Source organism: Haplochromis burtoni, unplaced genomic scaffold (genome assembly GCF_018398535.1).
Source record: "Haplochromis burtoni strain Fernald_Lab_line unplaced genomic scaffold, NCSU_Asbu1 Contig_14, whole genome shotgun sequence".
In the NCBI taxonomy this organism is placed as follows: Eukaryota; Metazoa; Chordata; class Actinopteri; order Cichliformes; family Cichlidae; genus Haplochromis; species Haplochromis burtoni.
In genome coordinates this window covers 281,384-297,406 of record NW_024582375.1, presented here as the reverse complement: position 1 = coordinate 297,406, position 16,023 = coordinate 281,384, and the positions used below count along the sequence as shown (strand labels likewise).

The window sequence follows — 16,023 nt, the reverse complement described above, 5'->3', positions numbered from 1 at the left end:
ATGTTTGAACCTGCTGGGAAAAGTGTGCTGCATTGTTAAAAAACAAAACAAAACAGGAGAGTGCTATATGTAAGGTGCTCTCGGCATCAAGAATTACAGGCAAAGTGCCCTTTATAAAAGCACTTAACTGATGTGGTAGTTGCTTCATTGGAAGCTATTAGTGCTTAACTGTGGAGAGTTATAGCTGTACTGAGATTTCCAGGTGTGAATGTGGAACCAGTTGCTCCTGAAAAGAGCGTGGATGGCTGTCAGATGCATCCTGGATTAACAAAAAAAACACTGGGATCTTAAATACAAGGCTTGTTTCCTTTGCTTTCTCACAGTGACACATTGCAAGACTCACTTCCTGAAACTATTTGCTTTCTGTTTTCCCCCAGGTAAATGGTTTGGCCAAGGTCGAACATGATGAAGCAGTGGTGGAGGCCATCAGGCGAGACCCTATCGTTGTCCAGGTTCTCCGACGTACCCCCACCAGAGCCGCGGCGGCTGTCGTACAAAACGGCACCAGCTCGCCGCAGGACGTGTGTGTGGTCGATGTGTGCACGCAAACAGACATCACCTTTGAACATATTATGGCACTGGCCAAGCTTCGGCCTGCTACCCCACCAGTCCCTGACATTTGTCCCTTCCTGCTGTCTGACAGGTGAGGGCAAGCATTTACGTAAAGGTAAATGAGTGTTAATGTTACATAGGATGGAGATCCTTCCTCTAAATGTTTTTAACCACAACTAGGGAATTATACTCTTCCTGGCCCAAATGAATCTGAAGCTTACCGGAGGTTTCAACGCCGTTTTCTTTCATTTCCTAGTAGCTATTAAGCAGCCGTATCATGGTTTGGAAACCCCCTGGAACGCTAAGTACTCTGATATCATTATGCAGAGCCAAACCCGCATGTAATAATTGCTTCGGTGTGCTACATCCATTTTCTGTAATGGGACCTTTTGCTGGGCGATTAAAAGCCAATGGGCTGATAGAGCAGGCATTTTGATGCTACATCCATTCTGTGGCTGTTTACAGGGCTTGGCTTGGCAACAAATGAAATCACTTTGTCCCATAAAACTACGAATATGCTAGTCGTGGTCAGTGACTACAGAGAGGCTGTTACATTGTGACAATTTTGCAGAGGTCATGGTTTTATGAGAGCAATAGTTGATTACCAAATTGCTTGTTTGGAGTTTTGTGGTGAAATGAGAATCATTATTAAGAAATGTGATATAAAATAATAACTTACAATAGCTGGCAACATAGCTGTCCTTTACATGAAATTATACAGCCCTTGTGTGGTGTCTGCAATATCGCTACATGGATTTGAACAACTTCTGTCTATTTAATGATCTGACTAAACTGAAATAAACTGCCATGAAGCAAAGAGATAACCAGCACATATTTTAATGATCTTTTAACATTCTACTTTTTCTTCTTTCTAGCTGTCACTCAATCCACACTATGGAACATGAGTTTTATGAATGTCCAGAGTACCTGTCTAACACCACAGCAGATGTGGAGAGGATCGTAGAGTATGAGTATGAGGTACAGTCTTGCATCATCTTTTCAGTGATCACTCTTAAGAGTATGTGTTACATTTTTTCTAACCAGCCACCGTTAGGGACCTCTTCCTCGCACCTCGCATACACAAACGTCTTTGCTAAAAGAAAACAAAATCTCCTTTTTGTTTGAACCTACACCAAATTTACAAATGAAAAGAACTTAGTGGAACAATAAGATAAAGAAAACCTTGCATCCTTTAGACAAACAAACATGGGGATAATATATGCTATGAAATGATCTGGATGGACAACCTATAATGAGATAATCTGGCAGCTAGCTAGGCTAGACTGTTTAGGTTAGGTTTTAATTTTACGCTACAATTCTAGGAGTCCATAGCACTAGCAATAACACAGCCCTAACATTTCCTTTTACAAGATCAAATTTCCATTATGAGTGTTTGTGTACAACACTGAATTCAGTTATAACAAAATGAAAGCAGTTGCCACCTTGCAGTGCAATAAAGTAATTGTTTAACTTAATAGCAAAAACTGTAGCAAAGTTGACAAAATTAGCTTAAAAAAAACTGCTGTGAACTCAGACATGTAGATTTATTTACACAAGTGGCCAATCCTGCTATACAAGTACACATGTACTTCTTCCATAGGAATTAGGTGGGTAAGTAAGCCAGGTTCTTTACTACTACAGACCTCTGAAACAATGCACTTTAAACATATGATATCAAAGTGGTAATGATTTGGGTTTGTTTTGCAGCCACAGGACATGGGCACTTTGCTGTCATTGAGTTGACCATGAACTACACTGTATGCCAAAATATTCTTATTCTGGAATCAAATGTGAGGCTGTCTGTCTAAAACTTGGTACTGCAACAGGGCAATAATCCCAACAGCAGACCTACGAGAGAATAGCTGAAAAAGAAATGAATCAAAATGTTGCAATGGCTCCGTCCAGGGATCAACCTGACTGAAATACTGTGTATGGACCTTACAGAACAGTGCATAAACACTTCTGCAAACCTTAATGAACCGAAGCAGTGCTATAAAGAATAGTGGGCCAGAGTTCCTCCACAACAAAGTGAAAGACTGATAAAATCAGACAGAAAATGATTACTTCAAGATATTTCTGGTTCTACAAGCTCTTGGATTATTGGGTTGTCCTTAGTTTTTTACAGTAATGCAGAGAGTCCCGTGAAACCTTTTCACATAACGGCACATATTTCTGCATTCTTAAAGTTTTCTCCTGGCACCAGCAGTTTCAAATTCATAAATTAAAATACCAAAATCTGATATTTGATCACGACCAATGGCATTTCCAGTTTACATCCTTTGCTTTCTGCTATTTCTCTCTTGTTTCTGCAACTGACTTTCCAATAAAAGTCCTTCAGTACGCATCAAAACTCTATCTGGACCTAAAGACAGACATTGCACAATACCTGTGGAATAAAAACCTCATTTAGCTAATGATGTTATTTTAATAAGAACAGATAAAACTTATTTTCCATTGATGTAGGAGAACAGAGGACACCATGTGTCAGTTATACACAATCTAAGAGGATAATACAAGGTTGGCCAAGATGTACGATGCTCACAAATCTAACAATACAAGAAAAATTGCAGACTGCAGTAATAGAAGAAAATTGGCCACCCCTTGTCAAAGCAGCATCTGCTCTTTAGATTGTTTTGTATAGCATAGCAAAGTCCCTGGATTTAGTGCGGAAGGCCATTCTTCATATAATTGTACAAAAAGAAAATCCCTCTCTGAAAAGCCTCCCAGTTGAATTACCTGTATGTTTTATTCACAGGCAGTTAGTTTCCCTTTTATCACGAACTGTCTGTCAGAAATATTTGTGCGCCTTTTCAGTCAGTCACTTCAAGCTGAATAGAAATTGTGAATAGAGCAAGCACTCATTGTTTCAGTGAGAGGGAAAAAAACTTGTAGATGAAATCTGTGGCATTTTAATTAAAGTGGCTATCTGTTGTATATCATAACAAGAGTCTTTAGCCGTGGAATTCAAGGCAAGTTCTTTACTAATGCCAGAATGTTAACATGTTCACAGTATATACACAGCTATGCAATATTTAGCATGTCAATTATAATTCTAGCTTCTCATGACTGCCTAATTAGCTATTAGCAATGTACAGCTGAAGCTGAAGGGAATTTCAATTGTGAGGTCATTGTTTTAGACCAGTAATTAACTTGTTAAAGTTAGGTGTCAGGGGACCACTTAAAATACACTAATTATTCATCACGTTTAGCTGACAAGGCATTTAACAAACAAGCACAAATGTGGTGCTGCCTTATAGGTGCTATTGTAAACGTGACGGGATCATCATTAAGATGTGTTCTCTGGGCACCAATAATGACAAACCACAGCTGTGCATATTCCAAGGCAATGTGTCCCAGATCAGGACCATGTGTATTGAGCAAGGTTTTGTTAGCAAACTGCTAAAAGAATTTATCACAACCCACTTCGGTATGTACACCTGTTTAACTGCTTGTTAATGCTAATATCTAAATAGCTCATCAAATGACAGCAACTTGATGCATTTAGGCATGAAGACAAAGCCAACATGAATACTGCAGCTAAAGTTCAAACCGAGCAAGAAAGGGGGAAGAAAGATGATTTAAGTGACTTTGAACATGGCATGGATGGTTGGTGATACCAGACAGGCTGGACTGAGTATGAAACTGCTGATCTACTGAGATTTTTCTGCACAATCATCTCTGGGTTTATAAAGAATGTTCTGAAAAAGAAAAAAATCAATTCAGCGGCTTATCTTATCTTATCTTAATCAGACTGCTTATAGCTGATAGGAAAGCAGTAGGAACTCAAATAACCATAATTACAACCACACATTCAGTATCTCTGAATGCGCAACACATTCACCCTTGAAGTAGATGGGCTACAGCAGCAAAAACCAACACTGGGTGCCATTCCTGTCAGCTGACAACAGAAAACTGAAGCTATAATTCCCACGGGTTCACCAAAATTCAATTTCTTCTATGAAAATGAAACAGGATCAGAATTTGGCATCAGATTTGTCATGAATCCATACTGCCTTGTTTTGGCCCTAACTATACATTGTTTAAAGCCACAGCCTATCTAAATATTGCTACTGACTCTGTCCATTCACAGTTTACTGGCAGTATCTTCTGTTGGCTGCTTGCAGCAAGGTAGTGTGCCATGTCACAAAGATTAAATGATCTCAAACTGGTTTCTTGAACATAACAATGTACTCAATTGGCCTCCACATTCACCACATTTAAATCCAATAGAGCACCTCTGGGATGTGGTGGAGCAGGAGATTCACATTATGGATGTTCAGCTGACTAATCTGCAGCAGTTGTTTGCATATATATACTATCGTGCCAGTATGGACCAAGTATCTGAAGAAGAATTAAAAAAGTTCTCAAGGCAAAATGGGGTCCAACCTGATACTTGGTGTGCCTAATAAAGTGCCCATTGAGTGTATATCGTTTGGTTGAGTGGATGATTTATGCTTATTGTTCTTAAATTTGCTAATCTCTAAGTTTCTTTTTCCTTCTTACTAAAATCTTGTGATTAAAAGAGCACATTTACCACGTGCACTTGCAAGTGTCTCCATTGTGACAGATGAACCGTACCAATCAGCCAGTAGACCTCAATATCATGCCAGGTGACAGTGATGGGTGATATTTGCTACTCCCGAGGTGCCTTCGCTGGTTTAATAGGCACTTCCTGGTTCAGTGAACTGCATTGTGGGTCATTAGGGTATTGTCTGCTGCCAGCTGTGGTCTTACCTTTACAGTCGTCTGGATAAAAGATTCTCCTGTGTGGGTCTGGGGAAGGTTGAGGGGCGGAGGGCTTGTGTGTGGTAATAGCAGTAGTATCAGAACAAGGTCAGCACACACATCTATGCACAAGCACACACATCAAATCAGCTGTCTACACTTTCCTCTGTCCATTCATGTGTATCTAACTGAAACATGAATTGCTTTCCTGTTGGATGAAACAGAATAGGGCTGCAATTCCCAGGAACATTACTTCTGACTGACAGGTTTAGCTTCACTTCAGTTTGATCGTACACATGGGTACCCCTGCAGTCATAATACCCTGCCAAATGTACCATACCACAATATCGTCAAGTAGCAACAGACTTTCAAAGTAGTTTTTATGTGGATGCTTTGATTACTATTCTAAAAGATAAAGTTCACAGTTGAATAGCAAGCCATTGCAGTTAGGGTACCCAGTACCATGCGGGTATGGAAATGGGTATTTTCTTCAGACACATTTTGATCTTTTATATCCACCTACCAGGCAAAGTAATATTGAGGAAGAACGGATTTTAATGAAGACTCAGTGTGATCACCAGGTTGCATAGTGTGGTTAATAAAGTGGCAGCTGCCTGCCAGACAGCATTCAGTTATCTGTTTGCCAAATTAATCCTGTTCTAATGTCGTAATTATGGACTGTCAACAGGTGCCAAACTTCAAATGCTGAATTTTTAATCTTCCAAACCAAGATTGAAGCAAATACTGGTATGCAAACAGATGTGCAAGAACAAAGGGTCCTATTGAGCGCTGGGTTGTGGAAGTATAAAGCAAAATGAAAAAAATGCAAAAAGGCCTGGTACCACTTTCTCTGGATCAAAATTAAACAAATTTGAAAGAATTAAGAAAAAACAAACGTACGATGAAACTGCAATATTTCTGCAGTTATTTCGAGCTGTAACTAAACTCTCTGCAGCAGGTAGATTTCTGTGTTTCAAAACTCACAGCCCCAATTTATAGCTTGGTTTTTGGACACTCTGCCCCTAACAAACAGTATTTCCTTATACAGCTGGTAAAGACTACTACTACTACAGTCACATCCGCTTAATTCCCTAATGCTTAATCAGTTGAATTCAACTAAGCTGAAATATCTCTAACATAACTAACAGTTAAAAGCTGAAAAGCTCAGTGAAGCTCAAGCAAAATGTGAACAGTAAGCCTGAAAAACAAGTAAAATACAGAATGAACAAAGGTACTATTACCTATTTACTGCAATAAATGGCAATCAGTGGGAAGCCTGTCATTTAAAATCATCCACAATCTTTTTCGGATTGACTGAATTATGATCACTATAAATTCAAAGACTGCCACTTCGAAACAGCTAAAGATGAAAGGATATCATCAGCATCGTCATCAGCCACAATGAGGACACAATGAGGCAGTGAACATTACACTTGGCAGCTATTTCTTTTAAAATGAAACATGAAGTAACAGTTAAGTGCATATAAAAGTGAAATGTTACTACCAGATGTTTAATGTGGTAATAAAATGCCACCCATTGTCAATGTGTCGTTATTTCTCCCATATATTTGTAACATGTGGTAAATGTGATCCTCCCTATTTAGGCTGGGAAACCACAGCAGTTGTCATATGCATTGCAAGCCGGATGAAATGACTTTTTAAGTCATTGCTGTGCCATGCTCCAAACTCAGCGGCACAGATTATGATCCAATCATCACTAATCAAATCACTTCGTAGCTTTAGCACCCGTGGATCCAGGCATCCAGTAATCCACTGAAACCTGGCGAACCGCCCAATGTGCACTGACGTTAGGCATTAGTGCTGCCTGATCTCACTGCATGCAGTTGTTATTTCACTGCCAGGGGCTGTACAAATCAACCAGTGTACTAAACTGCTGAGGAGTGTGGCTTGTCAAAACCAGCACATGGTGTTGCAATATTGTAAACTCCTTTGCACGCCCCACCCAACCTCTGAAGGTCAGGGCTGCTTCCACAGGGGGATAACATGCCAAAGAAATTAATTTCTTCCCCCTGTCAATCTTTGCCATCGTGGCTTCCCATGACAGAAAAAAAGGGGGCTGGGGATTTTTAATTCTTGCCCCCTATGAACACCACACCCACCCTCAGCGTCTTTATACCCCACAATCTATCCCACACAATCCATCCCCCACCCCGCCTTTCATATCACAGCAGTGAAATGAATTTGGCACTGAGGGGTTAATAAAGATTACCATTGGAGTTATCTTTATGCATTACATTTAGACACAGCTGAGATCAAAAGGAACCAGTTGTGAGTCAGGCTAAATTGAGAGAAAATTCCTGTGGGAGGGTATCAGTGAATGAAATGGCATCAAAACAGCCATCAAAGATCTGCACAGTATGCTGCCACATGTTCGGTTTACGTTTGACAGACTTTCATGTTATTGATTGACAGATCGCTTGACAGGGCTCCATTTGAGCCTATATCTATATATATGATGTCATGCGATACTTGGACTATATAAATTATTGTGCTGTATGTGTTTCTGCTTGCTTATCGTGTTTGGTGATCACTGCAGTTATATGTCTCTTTGAAGCAACACCCGGTAAAACAACGTGGAACTGAAAAACCTGCTCGGCCTGTAGATTCTCGATGCTGAAAATACCCAAATTCAAAAGGCTTCCTTACAAATCTTCTGCTGATTAAAAATTCTGTTATCAGTACGACTGACTAGCACCCTGCTAATCTGGCAACAAGCTGCAAAGACTGATAGGTTTTTGTACACGATAACACAATGACTGACTGCACTATAAGTCTTTACTCAGAAAGTATATAAAGTCAAGTAAGAAAGAAAGTTTTCAACGGACTCTGAAGAATGTGCAGTCTTGTGAAAAACTGCCTTGTGGAATCACCTTTACCTGCAATAACTTGAAGGTCTTGATTCTCTTCTGTTTTTAAGCCATTCTGTTGAAGATTTGCAGGTGTTGTAGTGGTAATCATTGTCCTGTTGCATGACCCAGTTTGGGCCAAGCATTAGCTGTCAGACAGAGGACTTCACTCTAGAATACTCTGGTATACAGAGGAGTTTGTAGCTGACTCAATGACTGCAGTCTGTGTCCAGATCCCGCGGCTGCAAAACAATACCTTTCTTTTGAGTAAAATGGTCCCGATCAAAGAGTCCTTACTGTTTTTCTTTTTATGTGTGTGCGTGTTTCTGCAACAGGAAGTGGAGCTATGCAGGCAGAACAGCCAAGAAAAGCTGGGCCTGACACTGTGCTACAGGACTGATGATGAGGAGGACACTGGGATCTATGTGAGCCAGGTGGGGACAGAAACAACACTTCTGATAGAAAACTGTCCTGCAGTGAAGCCCTTAAAAATAAAAAATGATTAAATTCAATAAGGGACAAAGCTGCCTGATCACGTAATAAACCGGGGCCCCATGATCAGCTTTGTTTGGAGTGATAAAAAGTCAAAGAAAGGATGAAATCACAGAAGAATTCTTGTTTTTACATACGAAAGCAGAGCACATGTTTGCTAGTCAAATATAAACTCAGAATAAGACATGCATGAACAAAAAAGGAAGTCAGCTTTGAAATGTGATTCCCTTCCTGACTTTCTCATTCCCTCCTCTTAAACAAGTTTGAATTGAAGGTTTTAATAAGCTCTGAGCGACAACCCCCAACACACAATATATTAAATGGCACATTTAGTGGAATCCACCATCTGAATGCCAAACGCACAAATGAAAGAAGAAATGCATTACGGATGTTCTTTTTTTTTTATTCAAATGATTTGCGCTGCTTCCTGTTGAAAAAAAAACACCTTAAATAACACAAAATGAAAACAAATTATTACATTTTTCCATGACAGAGCTGAATGAATGATAGAATTATAGGGGCTGCGAAACGAATTCAATAATGTTCAATGTTTAGTTTGACTGCAGGTGCAATTTCAATCCCATTATGAACACAAAAGGCAAGGCTGGGAAAAGTAAGAGCTACAGTGAGGATTAGCTCAGCAACATAAGGAGATAAATGGCAGAAACACAAAGACATGCAGTGTGGTTAGCTCATTTTCAGTCTTTTCAGAAATAATTTCATACACACTGTAACTCTGCGAGATGTCACTTATTCCTCCGGTTTTTCACCTGTTAGTTTTCGAAAAGCATGAAAAGGAGAAAAAAAGGGAAAGAAAAAAAGCGCAGGCACCTGCTGAACCTCGGCAGATTGTGACGGCTCCAACCGGCATAACAGATCTATTTTTATACGTTTGATAGAAGGATAGAAATGCTAATTCCCAGTATTATAATGCATGCAGTATTGGTGTAACTTCCAGAAAGGCATGCTTTTTTTTTCTTCAACCCCACTCCACCAAGTTTCGCTTTTTCTGCATATCGCTAAATCTCTTGATCTTCAATGCAAGAACAACAAAGTTTATGAAGTAGTTGTTGAGGGCTTTGGGTGGTGCCGTAGCTTATATGCATATCCACTGAGATGCATTTTGAAAAATATGCACTGCTGCTTCATTCTGCTAAACACAACGATGTTTATGCCACAAACACATGTTTTTAGTTTCTTCTTTCCCTTCTTTCTGTCATTGCTTTTATTCACTGCTTCGTATGTATCTCCATTTCCTTTACATGACACAAGTACCTGAGAAAATCAACCCGCATCATATCAAAAATAGGAGGCAAGAAAAATGAGTGTCATTTCTACATCAAAAAACAGACTTTTCTCCTAACATGACATAAAAGAGCGGCGGTGCAAGTGTGGTGCATCGCTGCTGTCTTTTCGAGATACAGAGCTGCGTGGTGATTGGCTGTCAGCATTGATTTTCAACTTCTTTTGTGCAGGTTGAGCCGAACAGCATAGCGGCAAAAGACGGGCGCATAAAGGAAGGAGATCGTATTCTGCAGGTGGGTATTTTCATGTCAGTGCCCGAAGTACATGAACAGCAGGTTATGTTATGAACTGACTCTGTGTCTGTGCGCAAGTATTCTTCACAGTCACATCACTGGCAGCATGTGATCTTGTACAACTGAACAAGACAAAAAAAAGAAAAAGAAAACAGCAATGCTCTGTTTTTCTATGTTTAATCTGGACGTCCGCCAGCTTGTTTTCGAGGCGGTCCTTTTTAGAGAATATCCAAGCGGCTGGTGTCTCCAGTCTTCGAAAGCTTATGTATTTTTAATCACCTCGTTTTACCAGGGAAATTAAAGTCCTTAGCTGCAGTTACACCAGGCATTACATCAATTCTAGGATCGCTGTCTTTCTCTGGCAATTTCTCACTGTTCCTCGTTATGCAGAAACAGCCATGGGGTCACAGTGCGTACAGTGTAAAGATGGCACAATTAGCTGTGTATAGACGAGACGGGCTGTCAGCACTTTATTTATTAACGGTGAGAAATGTCAGTATTTTCAGTAAATTGTTGTGAGGCCTTAGGGGTTTTAAACAACAAAACATGTGCAGTTCTTTACCTTTATATAGCGCCACATCACAACATCAGACTGAGTTAAGGTACTTTATATTGACTGCACAAAATAAAAATAAAAAGCTGAGAAAACCCTACAATCATGTGACCTTCTATGACCAAGTGCTTTGGCGGCAGTGGGAAAGAAAAACTTTTTTAACAAGAAGAAAACTCCAGCAGAACCAGGCTCAGGGAGGTGTGGCCATCTGCCACGACCAATTGGGAATGATCAGATGAAAACAGGACAAGACAGGACATGCTATGGAAAAGAGCCAGATATGAATAATAACTAATTACTATTTGATATTACATTTAAATGTCTTAAATAATTTTCCTACTGGTATGCAGGATAAACAGTGAAAGGGCTTGCAGGTGTGTGTGACCAAGGTCCCTCGTTGGGTCTTACGCTGAGCTGCCTGATGGATTTTATGTTTTTATTTTTTGATCTACAGCCTGTTATTTTGCATTTTCTTATATTTATACACATGTTCAGATAAAATATGAATTAATATGTCAGTGCATATCAGTAAGTGCATGTATTTCTACATTTATTTAAATACCCTCATAGTACTCATGCAACTAATTCACTGTAAATGTAAATGCTTTCTGCTTCATTGGCTTGCACCAATATGTTGCTGGGCTGTTTAAGCCTCTAGAGACGCAGAGTCTGTGAGGTGTGCTGCTGGCTTATAGAACTGTTTGCCTCTGGCCTTTAAGTTCTTTAGAAGACAATTAAAAAATGAGGCTTCAAAGCAATCACATATCTTTAGATTTTACTGTGTCTCAGGAACTCACAGTGATTCAGAGGGATAAAAACTCAAGAGTTCTCAAAGCATCTATCTTAAACACTTAACGCAGACTTAATATTATTTTTTTTTAGCATGTTACAGAACTGATCTCTTTCTGACGCAAAATCAGATCATTTCAATCTAACAATCACAACTTTGTTGTTTTTTAATATGTCTTTACCTGCACCTTTTTTTCCCTCCCAACATCCCATCCTCTGCTTCTTTTAAGCGTGTCTCAGTGTAATCCTTCACATTTCGGTTTCTGTTGTTGTCTCCCCCAAAACACCAACACGTTTTTGTATGAATTTCCTTTGATTTTTCTTTTTAATTCCATGTGTTGAATTTACCTTCTATTATTGTTGTTTCTTCTATTTCTTGTTTCTTTATTTCGTTCTTTGTGTTTTGTGAGCTGTTACAGTATTTTTCTATTTGCTACTGTTTTCATAAGTTGCAGTTGCATTTGACCTCTCTGGGCCCCCGTACTTCTGGACTTTTATTGGGACAGGATCTCACCGCAACCTTACGACATACCTTGCCTCAATCACTTTACCAAACTCTCTGATGGCAGGTTTTGCCTTTTCTTTGGCAGTGGCTTAAACAGTCCTAAAGAGTGGTTGTGGTTTGCACCACAAAACAAAGTGACCCACACTGTTCCTTTTTTTTTTTTATAACAAGTGGAAAATGACAGGTGGATCGTGTTACAGCCAGTAAGTGCAGTGTTAGATCCCACCACAGCAGCCTGGATCTCATTTTTTCTGGTGGACACCCTGAATGTGTAGCCTATGACTTTCACACAAAGGAGTTATTTATTCATATTGCATAAATCAGATAAGTCGTCTTATTATTGATGACCTCGGTAAGCAACATCTCAACTTGCTTCTAGTCTGAACAACAATACACCAACATTACTCCTCCTCCATATTTATTGCATTCAGCACTCCATTCTCTCTACACTGTTTCTGTTTCCCGGTACTATGAATGATTGTGGGGAGCAAGGCCTGCTGTACTCCTGGCCCTATTATCTTCTTCTGACAGGCCCATTACTCTAGTGAGGAAAAGATGAACGCCACCTGTCAAAGAACAGTTAATTGTATGTCTGGATGGTTTGGTGAGAGTAGACTCTTGTGAGGTCGGACTATGCACTCTCGAGTGAGTCTCTTTGCTATGAGTGCAACAGCGAAGACGTGGAGAGTGCCAAGAAAGAAATGTATTAAAAAAAGAGAGGAGGAATGGAGGAAGAAAAGGGTATAAAGGGGGATAAAGATCAAAAGACATTGTGGTCAAGGTGGCTTGCTAAAACATTTGAATTCATTTTATTTGTGGTAGGTATATGGAGAAAAAGCATTTAATTTCTTTTGTAAGATATGCAGACTGTTGTGTATCAGTTCTTTCTCACTGACAGAACCATCTATTCTCATCTTGATGTACAGATAAATGGCTGTGAAGTACAAGACAGAGAGAAGGCTGTTGCCCTGTTGTCAAGTGAAGAAGCAAGGAGCATCACACTACTGGTGACAAGGCCAGAAATCCAGGTAAACACACATACACACCTACGCAGCCTTCCTGCCCTATCTTGACAGCCTGTGTCATGTCAAATAAAAGCACCTGCCTCCCGTTCCATTCCTGTCAGTGTGATTGGAGTTCCTGCTGACACACAAACACTTTCATTCAAAGCCAAAGAGAAAGAGGGAGGTTTCTGACAAGATGTTGTGATTTCAGTTGGATGAGGAGGCTGGATGGCTGGACGATGAGCAACAGGAGCTCATGGAGGAGATCCTCGAGGAGAGGAGGAAGCAGAAGGAACATGGCTTTGACAGGGGAGATGAGGTAAGAGGGTACGCTAAGTGAAGCAACCAACAGACAAAGTGTCCATTAAAAGTACAGCGGTGAAGAGAGACTGTTTTGGCGTTGTTCTAGGCTAAGGAGGGGAGGAGGCGCGAAGGCCCCAAGACAGACCCAGGAAATGCTGGAGTGATTAGATGTCTGGGCTGTGTTGTGTGTCTATTTCGGTGATTTTATATTGGGGTCAAAACGAACCAGACAAACAAACACAAAAAACCCCCCCACAAAAAATGTTTACTGAAAAATATCAAAAACTAAGAAATACCGGGGCAAATGGGTGGTAAATAAGCTATTAAGTAATTATACAGATTGTACTTGAAAAAGCAGCAAGTTGTATAAAGTATTAATAAAATATTTTTTAGAAAATATGCAAATTAATTGTAATTTTGAACAAATAATAATAATGTTTTTTTCTCTATATTAATTACATAACTAATTATGCTTTGAGATGAAATATGTTTTGCTATCATCATCATTATTAATATTATTATTATTTTGCTTCTCACTGTAAATTAATGTATGTTACATATTTAGGTAGATGAGGGTTAAGCTAAGGGTTTATAGCATCACAGCATGAACTAAAGCATGAGAACCTGTTTGACCGAGAAAGTGAGGTCTGGACGTTCTTGACTAGTTATTTTCACCACCTGCTGTACTTGACTGACCCTCAACATGTACTTTTGAAAACAATTCAGACATTGCCTTTGCTGCTGTGCCGATATTATCCTAAAACAGCAGTTTAGGTATCTGCAGGCTTTTAAATCCTTATGCACCACCTAGCTTAACTTCATGTAGTTCATTGAAACCTTGATGGTGTTAGTTTTTTTAATCTTTGTTTATGTCCAAAGATAAAGCAGTCAAGTACATGTTTTATTTTTTTTTAGAAATACCTTACCTTTTAATAATTTTCTCCTGTACTTAGTAGAACCTTTGTGAAACTACAGTGGTCCCTCGTTTATCGCGGTAGTTACGTTCTGAAAATAACCCATGATAGGTGAAATCAGCGAAGTAGCCAACTTTATTTTTTACAATTATTACAGATGTTTTAAGGCTGTAAAACCCCTCACTACACAGTTTATACACTTTTCTCAGACAGGCATGAACATTTTCACACTTTTCTCTCGTTTAAACACTCTCAAAGTTCAAACCTTTGTAGAAAAATAAGTCCAGTATTGTAGAAACCAAAAGCACCCGCGGTTGCCTTTGACGGTGCAAAACGTTTTGTCGACAGTGTTGTGTTTGTTGGGGAGAAAACTTACAAACACAGTACAACACTTCAGAGTCACACTGCTAGCGATCGAAGATTTATTTAATTTGACAAGCTAAACACATTCTGTACTGTACAGGAGACACGGCACGAGATTGATTGACAATGGTCTATTGCCAATCAGGACGCAGAACACAATGCGCTGTAAGGAAACAAACAAAAAAATAAAAGCATGCAAAACTGCACCAAAAAAATCTGCGAAACAGCAAGGCCGCGAAAAGTCAACCACGTTATAGCGACGGACCACCGTAAATCATTGACAACAAAGAATTTATGGTCTTACAAATGATTGAAACATTCATAAACTAATACAACTGTTTCTCTTTTAATACTCCAGAATCAAGCTGAAGAAGGGATGACAACAGACACAGCTACATGTTCTTCCAACAATCAAGACAGTGGGTTTGGACGCAGTACGGACAGTCCGGAGCACCAACCACTGCTGGCTAAACTCCAAAGAAGGAGCCCAGCTCATTGCCTAAGGGAGCGGTGGCGGGCAGAGCATCCCCACACCAAGCGAGGAGCTGTTGTCCCACGGGAAAACCAGAGCACGAGAACACTGTCCACAGGCCAAGGCCACGAAGGGGTAGGGAGTGTTCGCAATAGTGGAGGTGGGATCTTAGGTTTGGAGAATCGCTTCCAGCAACTCTTGGAGCTCAAGTGTCAGATCCGAAACGGGGGTGAGTGTGGGGTGTACTCAATTCGACACAGTATAGAGTGTAGCCTTACTGAACAAGGGGGAGAGGATGCCGATTGCGTAGATGACATAGGGGGAGGGGTGGAGCAGGAGTTGAGGATGCTAAACGAGGAACTGCGCAGCATTGAGCTCGAATGCCAGAGCATTATGCAGGCCCATCAGCTTCGCCAGTCCCATCAGCAGGAGCACTCACAGCCGTTGCCCTGTTCACCAGGAAGGAGCACCAAAGATGGACACAAGCGGCACAGCAGGCTGGCTGACATTCACGAACACCCAGAGAGGTTGGAAGCCGATAAGATGCGCGAGAAGGATAGCTCCAGTGCCTACAACACAGCAGAAAGTGCACGCTCAACACCACTGGGTATGGAGAGATCTCCTGACCACTCTCTGCAGAGACACATCAGCATTACCAACCAGAAAAACCTCAGACTGGCTTCTTCAACACCCTCAAGCCCTATTCCTATCCCCAAGCCCCAGGGCACATCTAGTCGTAGCAGACAAGCAGATCCAGGTCCTGTAATCTCAAGCAGCCCTGATCAGAGCAACCCTTCCAGGTCTGAGTCAGACCCTGCTCTGCCTGCAGATGATGAGAGGTGTGAGAAGAAAGGGAGGACCAGAGAGTCAAGGAGAGGGCTTCCTTATGCTTCTTCATATCACACGACCCCTTATCATGGCCAGGGAGGATCTAAGCAACTTCAGG

General features: G+C 40.5%; 1 protein-coding gene across 1 annotated transcript in view; it reads left to right on the top strand.

Annotated features, from left to right (window-relative positions):
* The window catches only part of pdzrn4 (PDZ domain containing ring finger 4), a 46,509-nt gene that overhangs the window by 26,568 nt on the left and 3,918 nt on the right, over positions 1-16,023 (top strand). Inside the window, exons 3-9 of the mRNA XM_005915583.2 lie at positions 378-643; positions 1,428-1,530; positions 8,480-8,578; positions 10,112-10,174; positions 12,948-13,049; positions 13,237-13,344; positions 14,964-16,022. Coding sequence (XP_005915645.1) covers positions 378-643; positions 1,428-1,530; positions 8,480-8,578; positions 10,112-10,174; positions 12,948-13,049; positions 13,237-13,344; positions 14,964-16,022 — 1,800 coding nt within the window. The remainder of the gene's footprint in view (positions 1-377; positions 644-1,427; positions 1,531-8,479; positions 8,579-10,111; positions 10,175-12,947; positions 13,050-13,236; positions 13,345-14,963; position 16,023) is intronic.